Here is an 11,433-nt window from a genome sequence, read left to right as displayed (position 1 = left end):
CTAGCTCCGCAGGGCATCTAGGCGGTTCCGCATTTGGTCCATCATGACCTCGGCGTCCTCTTCCTCCTCCTCTTCCTCCTGGACGGGCTGCTGGGGTTCGGGCAGCGGTGCGGCGGGCAGGGCGGGCTCCTTGCGGTCCTTGAAGATCTCGCCGAGGACCTTGTCGACCTCGCCCTCTGCTTCCTCGTCCTCCATGAACATGTCCGGGTCCTCGGGCAGAGCGTCCTCGACCATCTCCTCGATGATGCCGGCTTTCATGAGCTCGACACTCAGCTCGCGCATGGTGCCCGACAGCTCGGGCAGGCGGATGAGGGAGTTGACATCCTTCATGATGCCGACGCTGGCCTTGATGGAGCCCTCAATCTTGCGGACTGCAAAGGCCTCGTTGACCTGCATCTGGACCGAGTTGAGCTGGGCCTTGGAGGTGACGAGGCGAGCCGAGGTGCGGCGCGCGCGGACTAGCTCGCGGGCGAAGTCGCGCACCTCTTTCTGGGCCTGCTTCTGGCGCGAGGGGTCGCGCTGGGCGCGGCGGTCGGCCTGTACGATGAGGTTCTTGGTCTTGATCTCGACCTGCTTGACCGTCGAGATGTCGCGGTCGAGCTTGCGGATGTTGGAGCGGAGAAGGGCGTTGCACTTCCGGACCTAAAACGGGAAGCGAAAGGGGCCTGTCAGAACTTGGTCGTCCCGACTGGGGCAATGGCTTTTGAAGCATGGGCGCCAATGTAGATTCTTGAGGCATACCTGCGCCTGGGGGTCCGGCTTGGAGAAGAGCGACTTGAATGTCTCCATGGCTGCTTGCGCGGTCTCGGGGGCGCCGACGCCGGGTCGGACGCCGTCGTCTCGCGCGGGGCGGGGAGTGCGGCCGGTCGAGGAGGGGGGAGACGAGAGACGAGCGGCGGTATGTGAGCAGGCCGATCGAGTCGACTCAGCTCAACCGGGCGGGTTCGTGCGTGGTGTTGCTGCTGCTGCGGCCGTAGTGCCGGTGTCGTCGGTGTCGATGTCACGGGTGAGGCGGGGAGTTGGGTGGATGGATGGTGCAGTGACGTTCGGGTGCCTGAGAGGCTGAGAAAGGCTGTCGGGCGGGCCACGACCCAGAAAAAGGGCTGCACGGGGCAGGCGTTAGGAGTGGCAGACCCCACCAGGCCGCTGCTGAAATACGGCACTCGTCGCATCTTTTACAGCGTGCAAGGAACAGGCCTCGTTCACGTAAAAAACGCTGAACTGTTCTAGAGAGAAGGTCAATGAGTCCGCGAGAGAATCAATGAGTCAACACAGCCTCGGACGATGTATCCAGCGTTGGGCACAGGTTGCACCTGACAGTGGCTGAGGCTGCTATAAAATACAGGCGTTTCTTCGTAGCTTGGGGCGGTGGCTGCTTTGTGCCGCGCAGCCTCGCCGCTCACATGCATCATCCCGTGAGAGTTTACGGGAGCTAGATCCCGCGCTCGATGTTGGGAGAGCTCGGGTTCACTGCAAGATAGACTCGAGCCTTCCCGGGCGGAACGGCGCCGCAGAGCTCCATTCAATGTTGATGCGGTGACGACGACGACCTCGGGACTCACTGTAAGACAACCTGGGAAGTCAGGCACTGCTGCTAGCGGGCAGAGAACTGGGCTGCTACCGCTGGTGGCCCGCTGACGACAATGGCGGGGCCCTTCGCGGCAAGGAGCTCTCCCTCTGCCTTGCGCGAGGCTCTGCAAACAGGCCGAGCTTAGCAACGGAGCCGCAGTTAGTGGGCTACTTGAACCCGCCGCAGCCGGACGCGCCACACCTCGCGTACCCGCTAGCAGACCCAGCCTGCCCCTCAGTGTGCTGGGTCTTTTCGCTTCCCGTTGCTTCTTAGACCTTCCACAGCTGCTCTCTCGTACGTCGCACTGCCCGTAGCACGACTTTGTTTGATCGCGACAGTTTCTCTCCCCCTCCTCCCGCTACAAGAACCCGTACGTCCATCGCGCTCTGCCCTCTTCAGCATCCGACGAATTACGCCGCTGTACCCAAAATACTCTGGGCTCGTCCATCCACGCTACAGCACTGACTGACACGGGCTCTCCCTCCAGCAGCGTTTGCACCGCACTCGCTCCCGTACACAACCCGCTTTCGTTCTTCGCGCCACCCCCGAAACGCGCAGCAATCATGTCCGAGACGGCAACTCCCGAGGGTAAGTGATGCCGACGTGAACAATCCGTCATGGGCCGAGGCCCTGGCGGCGCTCAATGCAGAGCCCGCCTCAACCCTCGTCGCCCGCAATGGCACACCCGAGCTGACGACATGCCTTGCCCCCCCTGCAGTTCTCTGGGCCCAGCGCTCCTCCGTATCCGATGCCTCCAAGAACTTCGTCTACCTGACCATCTCGGTCCCCGACGTCCCCAAGGAGGGCCTCCAGCTTGACCTCAAGCCCACCAGCCTCACCTTCACCGGCACCTCGACCACGCTCAAGCGCAAGTACCACGTCGAGCTCGAGTTCTACGCCGAGATCGACCCCGAGGAGAGCAAGATCAACCACACCTCCAAGAACATCGAGATGAAGCTGCACAAGAAGGAGCTCAAGGAGGAGTACTGGCCTCGGCTTCTCAAGGACAACAAGAAGCTCCACTTCCTCAAGACCGACTTCGACAAGTGGGTTGACGAGGACGAGCAGAACGAGGCTCCCGAGGAGGACTTTTCGCAGTTTGGCGGCATGGGTACGTGACGCCTGGTCCAAGAAGAAGAAGAAGACGAAGAAGAACCGTCATGATGCTGACAAGCGGTTATAGGCGGCATGCCCGGCATGGGCGGCGGCGGTACGTGACCTGGGACACCCACCACCACAGATCTCACAATCTGTGAGACGTACTGCGAAACGTGAACAGCGACTGACGCGACGAAATCTAGGTGACTTTGGCGGTATCGACTTCTCTAAGCTCGGAGGCGGTGCCGGCATGCCCGACCTCGGCGATCTGGCCGGCGGTGCTGGCGAGGGCGACGACGAGGACAGCGGCGACGATGACGACGATGACATGCCCGCGCTTGAGGGTGACGTCAAGGAGGAGGGCGCGAAGAAGGACTAGACGAGACCAGATCCCCGTCGTCTGACCGGAACAATGGCCGACCTGGACTTATAAGATCATTATGGTGGGCAGGTAGTATGGAGTTATAGTGCGATGTCGCCCGTGCTATTGCTGCCACGCGGATCAACGTCTCGAATAAAAAAGAGTATTCCCAGCCGCGTTTGCGGGCCCATCACGCATGTCCTCGGCCCCACGGAACCCGCCTTCGGTGATTATCCCGGCAGGTCCTCGTCCCGGGGATCAGCTCGGGACACTTGGACAGTGCCGCCTCGTCGGCGCAACCCGGCCGACGTCTTTCGCATTGTCTGTCTCAGCCCGCCCCCTCGGGACCGGTGCCGTTACACACTCGCTCGCGCCCCATGCCTTCTCCCCCCCGTCCCCGCGCGCCTGTCGATACGCGGGATGGCTTTGAGCTCGCCAACCATCATCCCCCTCTGCCCCCACGACGCGGCGCGCCCAACGCCGAGGGCAGCACGAGCCCGTGTCACCACCCGCCCGCGTCGTGGCGCAACGATAAAGGAGCCTTTCGGGGGGCATGACGATGACGTTTTGTGTACCCATCCCTTCTACTTCCCTTGCGCTCTCGCTCGGGTCCCCATGTCCCCTTCCCAATGAGCTGGGTTCGCGGCTGGCTGGCTGGGCGGCGGCGCCTCGTCCACCCCCCTCCTCCTCCGTCACTCCCTCGGAACCGGGGGCGTTTGGCAATATTTGTCAGACGCGCCTCCCGCCGCGAAGGTGTGCGCACAGTGTCGCGTCGTATCGTGTAGCCCAGCCCCTCTCTTGTGAGTAAGTCAGCGAGAGCGTGTGATCAAGAGGATTGTGTGGTTTTCTGGCCCTGACGTGTTTCCCTTTGTTCGTGGAGGAAAGTGGGTGTGTTGCGTTCCTTCGAATGGGCTTGAATGTAAGCTACGAATGCGCATTATCTTTCTGATTATACATTCATACGAACTTCTCGAAATGGGAGAGGAGAGAGGAGGGCATCGATATCGTGGTCACCATACCCCGGTCGTCCTCCCACGCGCGCCCCCGCGATTCTCGTCGCCACAATAGCTTCGCCCTGGCCGCTCCCCGGTCAGAGCGTCCTCCTTGGCGCCGCTTCTCCCCCCTCCATCCCTCGATTGTATGTACGCGCCACCACCATCTTCATCCAGCAGCGGCTCCTTCACTGGCGCTCCCGTCCCGAACCGCATCGCGATCCCGCCGCCCACGCACGCGCGCCCCGCCGGGGGGGGGGGGGGGGGGGGGGGATGGAAGGGGAAGAGAGACAAAGGCACAGGCAGGCGGCCAACTCATCACCACCACACGACATGTAAGACCCGTATGTAAGCAACGCGCACCACTGTAGTCCGCAACTATGAATGGGGTCCATACAGTAGAACACAATGATACTCTACAGTACAATGGCGGCAGCCCGCTTACTACCCTACCCTAGGTGTCGGTTTCAGTTCAGACGTCTCCTCGGCCTTTGGGGCTTCACCACCACCACTCACCGGAGCGCACGTACGTACATACTGCGTACGTGTATTCCCGTTGGCAACGAAACCGAAGGAACCCCCCGCGCGCCCTCCACGCTCGTCTATACGTGCACTGTACGGACAACGCTCGTGCGCCCCTCCTCCTCGTCTCCTCCCTGCCTTGGGCCCCCCTTCACCCCCATTGTCGCCGTCATTGCGAGAATGCGGCGTGCGTAATACTCCGTACGGAGCAACAAGACAGTGATGGTGGTGGTGGTGGCGCCAACCAACCCCCCGTTCCCCCGTCTCATTGTCTCGTACCCAAAGGCATGTCTCGTCTGTATATAGCAATACACTATATAGCCCCCAGGAATAGCCGCCTTAGATGTGTGTGTCTGTGTGTGTGAGCTTGTGGTGTGTATCTCTTCATCTCTCTGCCCGCTCTGTGGCCCGTGGCTCCAAGACTCTGAACCCAAGAAACAAAAAAAACAAACAAACCACATCGTTCCGCCTGTGCCCGTATGGGAAACAAAAACGACAAAGCCATTGTTTGCCTGAAAGCCACGTCCCGCACTCCTTTGCCCGCGACCACTACTTGCCTTGCCACCGCCGGCGCGGCCCGCCTTGTTCCTACAACGTTTCGTTCGACCTGCGGCACATCGCGAACCCGATAGGCCCCTCGGCTCTACTACGAAAGCATACGCGCAGCCGACCACAATGCCCGGCATCATGCATCCGGGCGCATACACGGCCCTCGACGCCGCTCGCGCCGCGCAGCGTGGCGCTTGGATAACCGCCTGGCCAGCCGACGAGCCCTTCTCTCTGCCGCCTTTGGAGCCCGCTCGCCGCTGTCTGCGGCCCACCATGAAGCTCGGTCGCCGCGGTGTCATACCCCTTCGGCGTCGGTAGCGGCAGCCATCGAACCGACGAGTAGCAGAGTTAAACGGCTGTCGCGTCTCGGGACCGGATGAGCTGGTTGGAGGGTTCGAGCAGGATTTGAGTATTACTCGTACTACAAAGTGCGCTCCCTGTATATAATATCGGCGCTGTGTCTCTCCGTTCCCCCGAGGCACGCTGCATCGCTGCAAGAATGAGCAAAGAGCGCACCGAGAAGTAACCCAAGTTATCTGAAGTTTGAGAAAGACCATGTCCCTTTGTCGTGCTCCTCGGTTAAAACTGAATCCATGTCCACCCGCCCCAGGATATATATATGTGTGTTTCGGTAATAGTTGCGCGCCGTGTCCCTGCCCAGCAGTTTGCCTCACGTCCAGTATCAAAGGTGCAAATATTGCGGATTACCTCGAACCGCTCAATTCAATTTCGTTCCCCCATGCCAAAATCTCCTTGCTCACTGATTACACACGATTTGTTAGCGACTTCTTGGTCGCGCAAGCCAGATGCTTAGACGCTTACCATAATCTCATCCTCCATGGCCGCGTCGGTGGTGGCGGCAGCGGCGGGAGCGCTGGCGCTGGCATTCGCGTTCTCGTTGCTGCCAGGCTGGAAGTAGTCGGCCATCTCCGAGTCGAGCTCCTCGGTCGTCTTCTTGGCCGGGCGAGCGCTCTTACCACGGCGCTTCTTGTTGGCGCCAGCCTTGCCGACGGCGCCGGCCTTGCCCGCGTTGGCGTTCTGCTTGCCGGTGGCGGCCGACTTGGGCTGAGCCTTGGGCTGACTGTTTGGTCGATTAGCAACAGTGAAACGATTGGATCCGTAGGGCAGCACTCACGAGGTACGCTCGGCAAGGGACTTGACGGGCGGGATAACCTTGTCGGCCTGGGAAGCGCCCACAACGATCTCGATCTATTTGGTCCAGTTAGCGACGTGAAGTCCCTGCCATCGCCAAGGGCACTGACCTTGATAGGGCGGTTGTCGACGAGCAGACCATTGAGCTTCTGGAAGGCCTTGCTAGCGCCATCAGGCTTGTGGAAGGCGACGTTGGCGATACCGCGGCTCTGCGAGTTGGGTCCATACACGAGGTCGACTCTCTTGATCGGTCCTACAGCCTGGACGAAGTATTCCTGTGGCGGAAAGTCAGTCAATGAGAATCGTCGGGTTGAGTCACAAATGCCGAGTCCGTCTTCGAGCGTCGTCGTCCACCGTCCGAAAACCGCAATCGAGTCGTCGAGGGAATGTGGGCGTAGGGATCAAGCAAGCAAAGCAGTGAGCTTCAACAGCGTCGCGTCGCTCGTACGCGAACAGGCGACTTGTCTCCATCGACTCTTTGTTTCAGGTCTCAACAGAGTCGGAAATGCACTTGACTGATGGCGAGTGGCCGGCCCCGACAGCCCTTTCGCAGTCAACAGTGGAGTAGTGCATGCGCTGCAATGTGCTGGCCTCGCAAGAGGTCTGACACTATACGATTGTCCTGGCCCGCGAGGGCGCTTCAGACAAGTGCAAGCGCTACGATCGAGCCGCTCGTTAGGCTGACAGATCGCTTCTGAGGGTGAAATTTGCCCTCCCCCCTGTGGGAACAATGAGACATGAGCCGCTGCTGTTGCGACAATTGTGCTGACACAGATGCCGTATTCGCTCACTGCAGTGCTTGCTCCACCCATCGTAGCCGGCGATGCCCGTATCGTGAACGGGGGTTTCGCAAGCTCGATAATCGCACGCGCGCCTGGGAACGCAACGCCCGCCTCTAAATTGTCACCGCGGCTCTGCAAAGGCGTTGACCAGACGCCTTGGTGAGCACTTGCGGGACGAGGCTGCTCTTGACTTCCACACTGCGAACCGGATCACCGTGTAGCGCCTGTGATGGAAGGAGCTGGGCGGGTTCCGGGCACGAGCCTGCCGGCTCGGTTCGAAGCGTTGGCTACGAAGACGCGGCATCGAGAAGGCGGATGCCGGGCGAGGAGTGTACAGTCGAACAAAGTCCGGAGGCATCGCCTCAACGGAAACATACCTTGATCTGCTGCTCCGAAACATCCTTGGGCTGTACGAAAGTCAGTTGCTGGTTTCCAGACAACGGCACAAGACTTGGGATGGACGAACCAGGTTGCTGACAATGACCTTGCTCTCACCGCTAATCGCGGCAGCCTTGGCCGGGGCGGCTTTGGCGGCAGCACCGCGAGCGGGCTTGGTGGTCTTCTGAATGCCGCCAACGGGGGCGGTGGTGGCAGGACGGCCAGCGCGGGGTCGCAGAGAGCGGCGACGACCGGCAGAGCGGCGCTGAGCCGAGACGATCTCGTCGAGAGGCTTGTCGAGCTTGCCAGACATGATGAAGTCTTGTCCGTTTGTCTAGGGTCGAGATAGCTGAAGCGGTCGCACGAGGGGCCTAAGCGTGTCGCGAGATACGAGGCGACGTAGGTGGACAAATAAGGTGTCTCGCTGATAACTGATGAGGTCGGGCGATGGAAAAGGCTGTTGTTCGCGAGGCGAAAACAACAAGATCTGTCGGGCGCTGGCGAAGGAGCCTAGCAGAATCGAGAGAATGAACAGGTCGCGAGGCGAAAATCTCCAGGCGAATTTGATGTGCTTGAAAAGGCGCGGCAGTGGTCGTACAGCGCGCGTGTGATGAAGAAGAGAAGTCGGGGGTGTTGGTGATACGGTTGGGGCTTTATTGATGAACCAGGTGGTTGAAGAGGGAAGAGGGAGCGAGGACGGGCGCGAAGGGAAGGGCAGAGAAGGGGACTGGGCTGGGCGCAGAACGCGGGTGGCAGGTGGGGCGCGGCCAGGCCGCCAGCTGGGGGAGACGCACCTTCCGGGAGCCAACCAGGCATCCAGGCAGGACTGGCAAACGGGCAGGCACAGGCACGCTTCACGTAAGCAGGATGGCACGCTGGCCCGAGCGCCCTGACTGTACCGCCACAGCACCACCTGCAGCTCAGCAGTCAGCACCACTTCCATCTGAGCCTAAGAGATCTTGCAGCTCTTCACGAACCCAGCACGGCGCAGTACCCGGCGAGTGAAAGGCTTGCCGGCTCAAAGAAGATGAATGCTGTGACACTGCATCTGCAGGTGCTGCGCATACATTGACAAGGTGCAAACAGTTTGTGGCCGCAGCCAATGCGAGCGAGACAGACGCACTCAGACAAGGCACGAGGCAACACCGTGCCTGTTTCTTTATGTGTATACAAAGGAAATCTTTAGCAAAGTCGCTCGCCCTTCATCCGGGCCGGCATGGATACTTGTCCAGTGATGGAGCCTACAGAGGCGGATGGCAATGTGATTGTCTCAAGCACGTTGCGGGTACACGCAGGTGCCATGAAGCCGAAGCTGATTGCTCGCTTGCTATTTCGACCCGGACGCTTGCGCTCCCCTGACAACCCCTACAATCCTGCGGCTTCGTTCGTCTTTGTAACTTAGGGCATCTTCCGCGCCTCTATGCTGGGCAAGGTATCATGTCGCTGTCGCCGCATTTCATTCCGTAGCTCCCCGTCGGATGTGTCCGTTGACACTGTTCCCACTCTGAACTGATGCCCCCGCTCTGAATTGGTCGATGAACCCAATGCTCATAAGCGCTTCAAGCCAAGTTCCGTATCTGATCATCGCAGGTGGACCGAAATGCTTCTGATATTGTACACGCGCCGGGGCCGTTGCGTGGCTTCGGTCGCTTCGCTGGATACAAGTCGCCGGCCGCAATTCCGCATCAGTTGGCCTTTTTGGCAGCTGCGGCCTCGGGCACCGCGTTGACCTCGAGAAAGTGATAGACCACAATCAATATCATTGATGCGGCGCCGAGGAAGATGGCGAGGGAGAAGAGGTCTCGGTCGGTTATCATACTGGCGGTAGTGCGAGGAGGGGCGCGGGCGAGTCGATTGAGTGCCTGACAACGATGCCTGACTTTCACGGAAGTGTTAGTGAGACTGCGCGGGAAGTTCGAAGGCAGAGCGGCTTGAGGGGCGTACTCGTGCGGGTTGCGTGGTGGACAGCGCGCGGAACAGGTCGAAGATGAGCGTTGGCGACAGCAAGGAGGACAGCTGGAGCATTCGTGGAGCTGGGCCGACATGGTTGCGCTTCTGCTCCACCAGCGCTTGCCGTGCGGTACCAATTAGGACTAGCGCCGCTTTCTCTCTGTCCCTCCCTCCCAACTGCGCCCATCAGTGCGAATTACTGACAGCGTGTCGCGCCCACGCTGTGAGTGATGCAGGCGAGAATCACCAAGCAAGAGGACGGACCAGCTCTTAATACAGGAAATACTATTGACTTGCTCTTCTTCTCTTCCAACAGAGCTTATAGAGTGCTGTGATATGCCCCGACAACACTTGTTGGAAACGCACTGTAAGTCGATGGGACAGCAAAATAAGACGGCATTGGCCGTGGAGTCTGGGTGACTATCTGCACGTATAAATCTGTCACCCAAGTTTGCCCCTCCTCCCAAAAGAGGGTCCGGCACGTGACGGCGGTGACTTCATCCACCAACCAAGGCAGCCCACCAAAAGCGACGAGGCGACCCGATCTTCAATTTTCTCGACGCAACAATCGACGATATCCACGACGACTGAGGCCCTTGTGTTGCTCGGATTTAGGGGCCGAAGGAGGACTACGACAGCACCGCTTCTCGCTCCACACGTTACATACTTTGTCCGACCCCTCGACGCACTCCCACCACCGCCCGCCTGCCCGCCATGCCTCCCAAGAAGACCGAGAAGGGCGGTGGTGGCGGCAAGAAGCCGTCCGCCACCAAGCTTGCCGAGGATCGAACCTTTGGCATGAAGAACAAGAAGGGAGCTGTTGCTCAGAAACAGATTGCGCAGATGGCGGCCAATCTCAAGGCCGGTGGTACCGCCGAGGAGAAGAAGAAGGCCGCCGACAAGGCCGCCCGCGAGCGCGAGAAGAAGGCCGCCGAGGACGCCAGGAGGGAGGCAGCTGCGCTCTTGAACAGGCCGGCTCAGATCCAAAAAGTCCCCTTCGGCGTCGACCCCAAGACTGTCGTGTGTATTTTCTACAAAAAGGGCGACTGCGAGAAGGGAAAGAAGTGCAAGTTCTCGCACGACCTGTCCATCGAGCGCAAGACGGAGAAGAAGAACCTGTACTCGGACACGAGGGAAGAGGGGGAAGAGGACAAGAAGAAGCAGGAGACGTCGGCCGAGTGGGACGAAGAGCAGCTTCGCAAGGTGGTCCTATCCAAGAAGGGCAACCAGCAGACGACGACGGAGAAGGTGTGCAAGTACTTCATCTCGGCCATCGAAGACGGCAAGTATGGGTGGTTCTGGATCTGCCCCAACGGCGGAGACAAGTGCATGTACAAGCACGCCCTGCCGCCCGGGTAAGTTTGCGCTCCGGACCCTGGCATTCGAAGTAATATGGCGCTGACCGGTCACGTAGGTTTGTTCTCAAGACCAAGGAACAAAGGGCGGCGGAGAAGGCACTCATGGACAAGTCTCCTCTCAAGACTCTTACCCTGGAAGACTTCTTAGAATCAGAGCGACACAAGCTGACGGGCACCCTCACCCCCGTTACGCCTGAATCGTTCGCCAAGTGGAAGAAGGACCGTCTAGACAAGAAGGCCGCCGAGGACCAGGCTCGCGCCGCCAAGGAGAACACAGGTCGCGCGCTGTTCGAGAGCGGCAAGTGGCGCGATGAGGATGAGTCTGACTCCGACGACGATGACGCCTGGAATCTCGAGAAGTTGCGACAAGAGACGGAGGCTATTCGTGTAAAGAAGGAGGAGGATCGTCTGCTATCTTCATACCAGGGCGAGGCATCGGGCTCGGCAACACCTGCTGAAGCAACGGCGCCGACACCCGAGGCTGGGCCTGCGGGGGCGTGAAGGGTTCCGGCCGTTGCTGGACGTTAAGGCTTGTCCGTTGATGACACATTGGTGTAGGAACAGCGGCAGTTCCGAGCACTGCTGAGGCCGCTTCTATTGCGTAGAGGTGGCCTCTGCTGGACAGGAGACGGCTGAGCTCCGTGATGGAGGACCGGGCGTCTCTAGACGATGGGCTGATGTCTATCTGCATCGCATTATCAAGTAGCGTGTCACTTTAGAT

The 11,433-nt window shown here is 59.8% G+C and overlaps 5 protein-coding genes across 5 annotated transcripts; 2 read left to right on the top strand and 3 right to left on the bottom strand.

Annotated features, from left to right (window-relative positions):
• Positions 1-789, bottom strand: PLICBS_008629 (vacuolar protein-sorting-associated protein 24; the record flags this gene model as incomplete). Its single annotated transcript, XM_018323834.2, has 2 exons — positions 1-642; positions 742-789. The coding sequence occupies 2 exons, from the start codon at positions 787-789 to the stop codon at positions 1-3; spliced, it is 690 nt and encodes a 229-aa protein (XP_018177013.2).
• A 1,344-nt stretch (positions 790-2,133) lies between these two features.
• On the top strand, positions 2,134-3,047 carry PLICBS_008628 (uncharacterized protein; the record flags this gene model as incomplete). Its single annotated transcript, XM_018323835.1, has 4 exons — positions 2,134-2,158; positions 2,289-2,681; positions 2,754-2,780; positions 2,872-3,047. The coding sequence occupies 4 exons, from the start codon at positions 2,134-2,136 to the stop codon at positions 3,045-3,047; spliced, it is 621 nt and encodes a 206-aa protein (XP_018177014.1).
• Positions 3,048-5,849: 2,802 nt separating this feature from the next.
• PLICBS_008627 (uncharacterized protein) lies at positions 5,850-7,717 on the bottom strand (the record flags this gene model as incomplete). The annotated part of the gene is made up of 6 exons (XM_018323838.1): positions 5,850-5,852; positions 5,915-6,173; positions 6,228-6,301; positions 6,355-6,519; positions 7,404-7,433; positions 7,493-7,717. 6 exons carry the CDS (start codon positions 7,715-7,717, stop codon positions 5,850-5,852), a joined length of 756 nt encoding a protein of 251 aa, XP_018177017.1.
• Positions 7,718-9,089: 1,372 nt separating this feature from the next.
• Positions 9,090-9,429, bottom strand: PLICBS_008626 (uncharacterized protein; the record flags this gene model as incomplete). Its single annotated transcript, XM_065601426.1, has 2 exons — positions 9,090-9,266; positions 9,349-9,429. The coding sequence occupies 2 exons, from the start codon at positions 9,427-9,429 to the stop codon at positions 9,090-9,092; spliced, it is 258 nt and encodes an 85-aa protein (XP_065457498.1).
• A 639-nt stretch (positions 9,430-10,068) lies between these two features.
• On the top strand, positions 10,069-11,213 carry PLICBS_008625 (uncharacterized protein; the record flags this gene model as incomplete). Its single annotated transcript, XM_018323839.1, has 2 exons — positions 10,069-10,709; positions 10,769-11,213. The coding sequence occupies 2 exons, from the start codon at positions 10,069-10,071 to the stop codon at positions 11,211-11,213; spliced, it is 1,086 nt and encodes a 361-aa protein (XP_018177018.1).
• Positions 11,214-11,433: the final 220 nt, after the last annotated feature.

This window comes from Purpureocillium lilacinum (genome assembly GCF_023168085.1).
Source record: "Purpureocillium lilacinum CBS 284.36 DNA, scaffold_6, whole genome shotgun sequence".
Lineage (NCBI taxonomy): Eukaryota > Fungi > Ascomycota > Sordariomycetes > Hypocreales > Ophiocordycipitaceae > Purpureocillium > Purpureocillium lilacinum.
The sequence above is the reverse complement of the archived record's forward strand: the minus strand, read 5'-3'. Positions and strand labels throughout refer to the sequence as shown.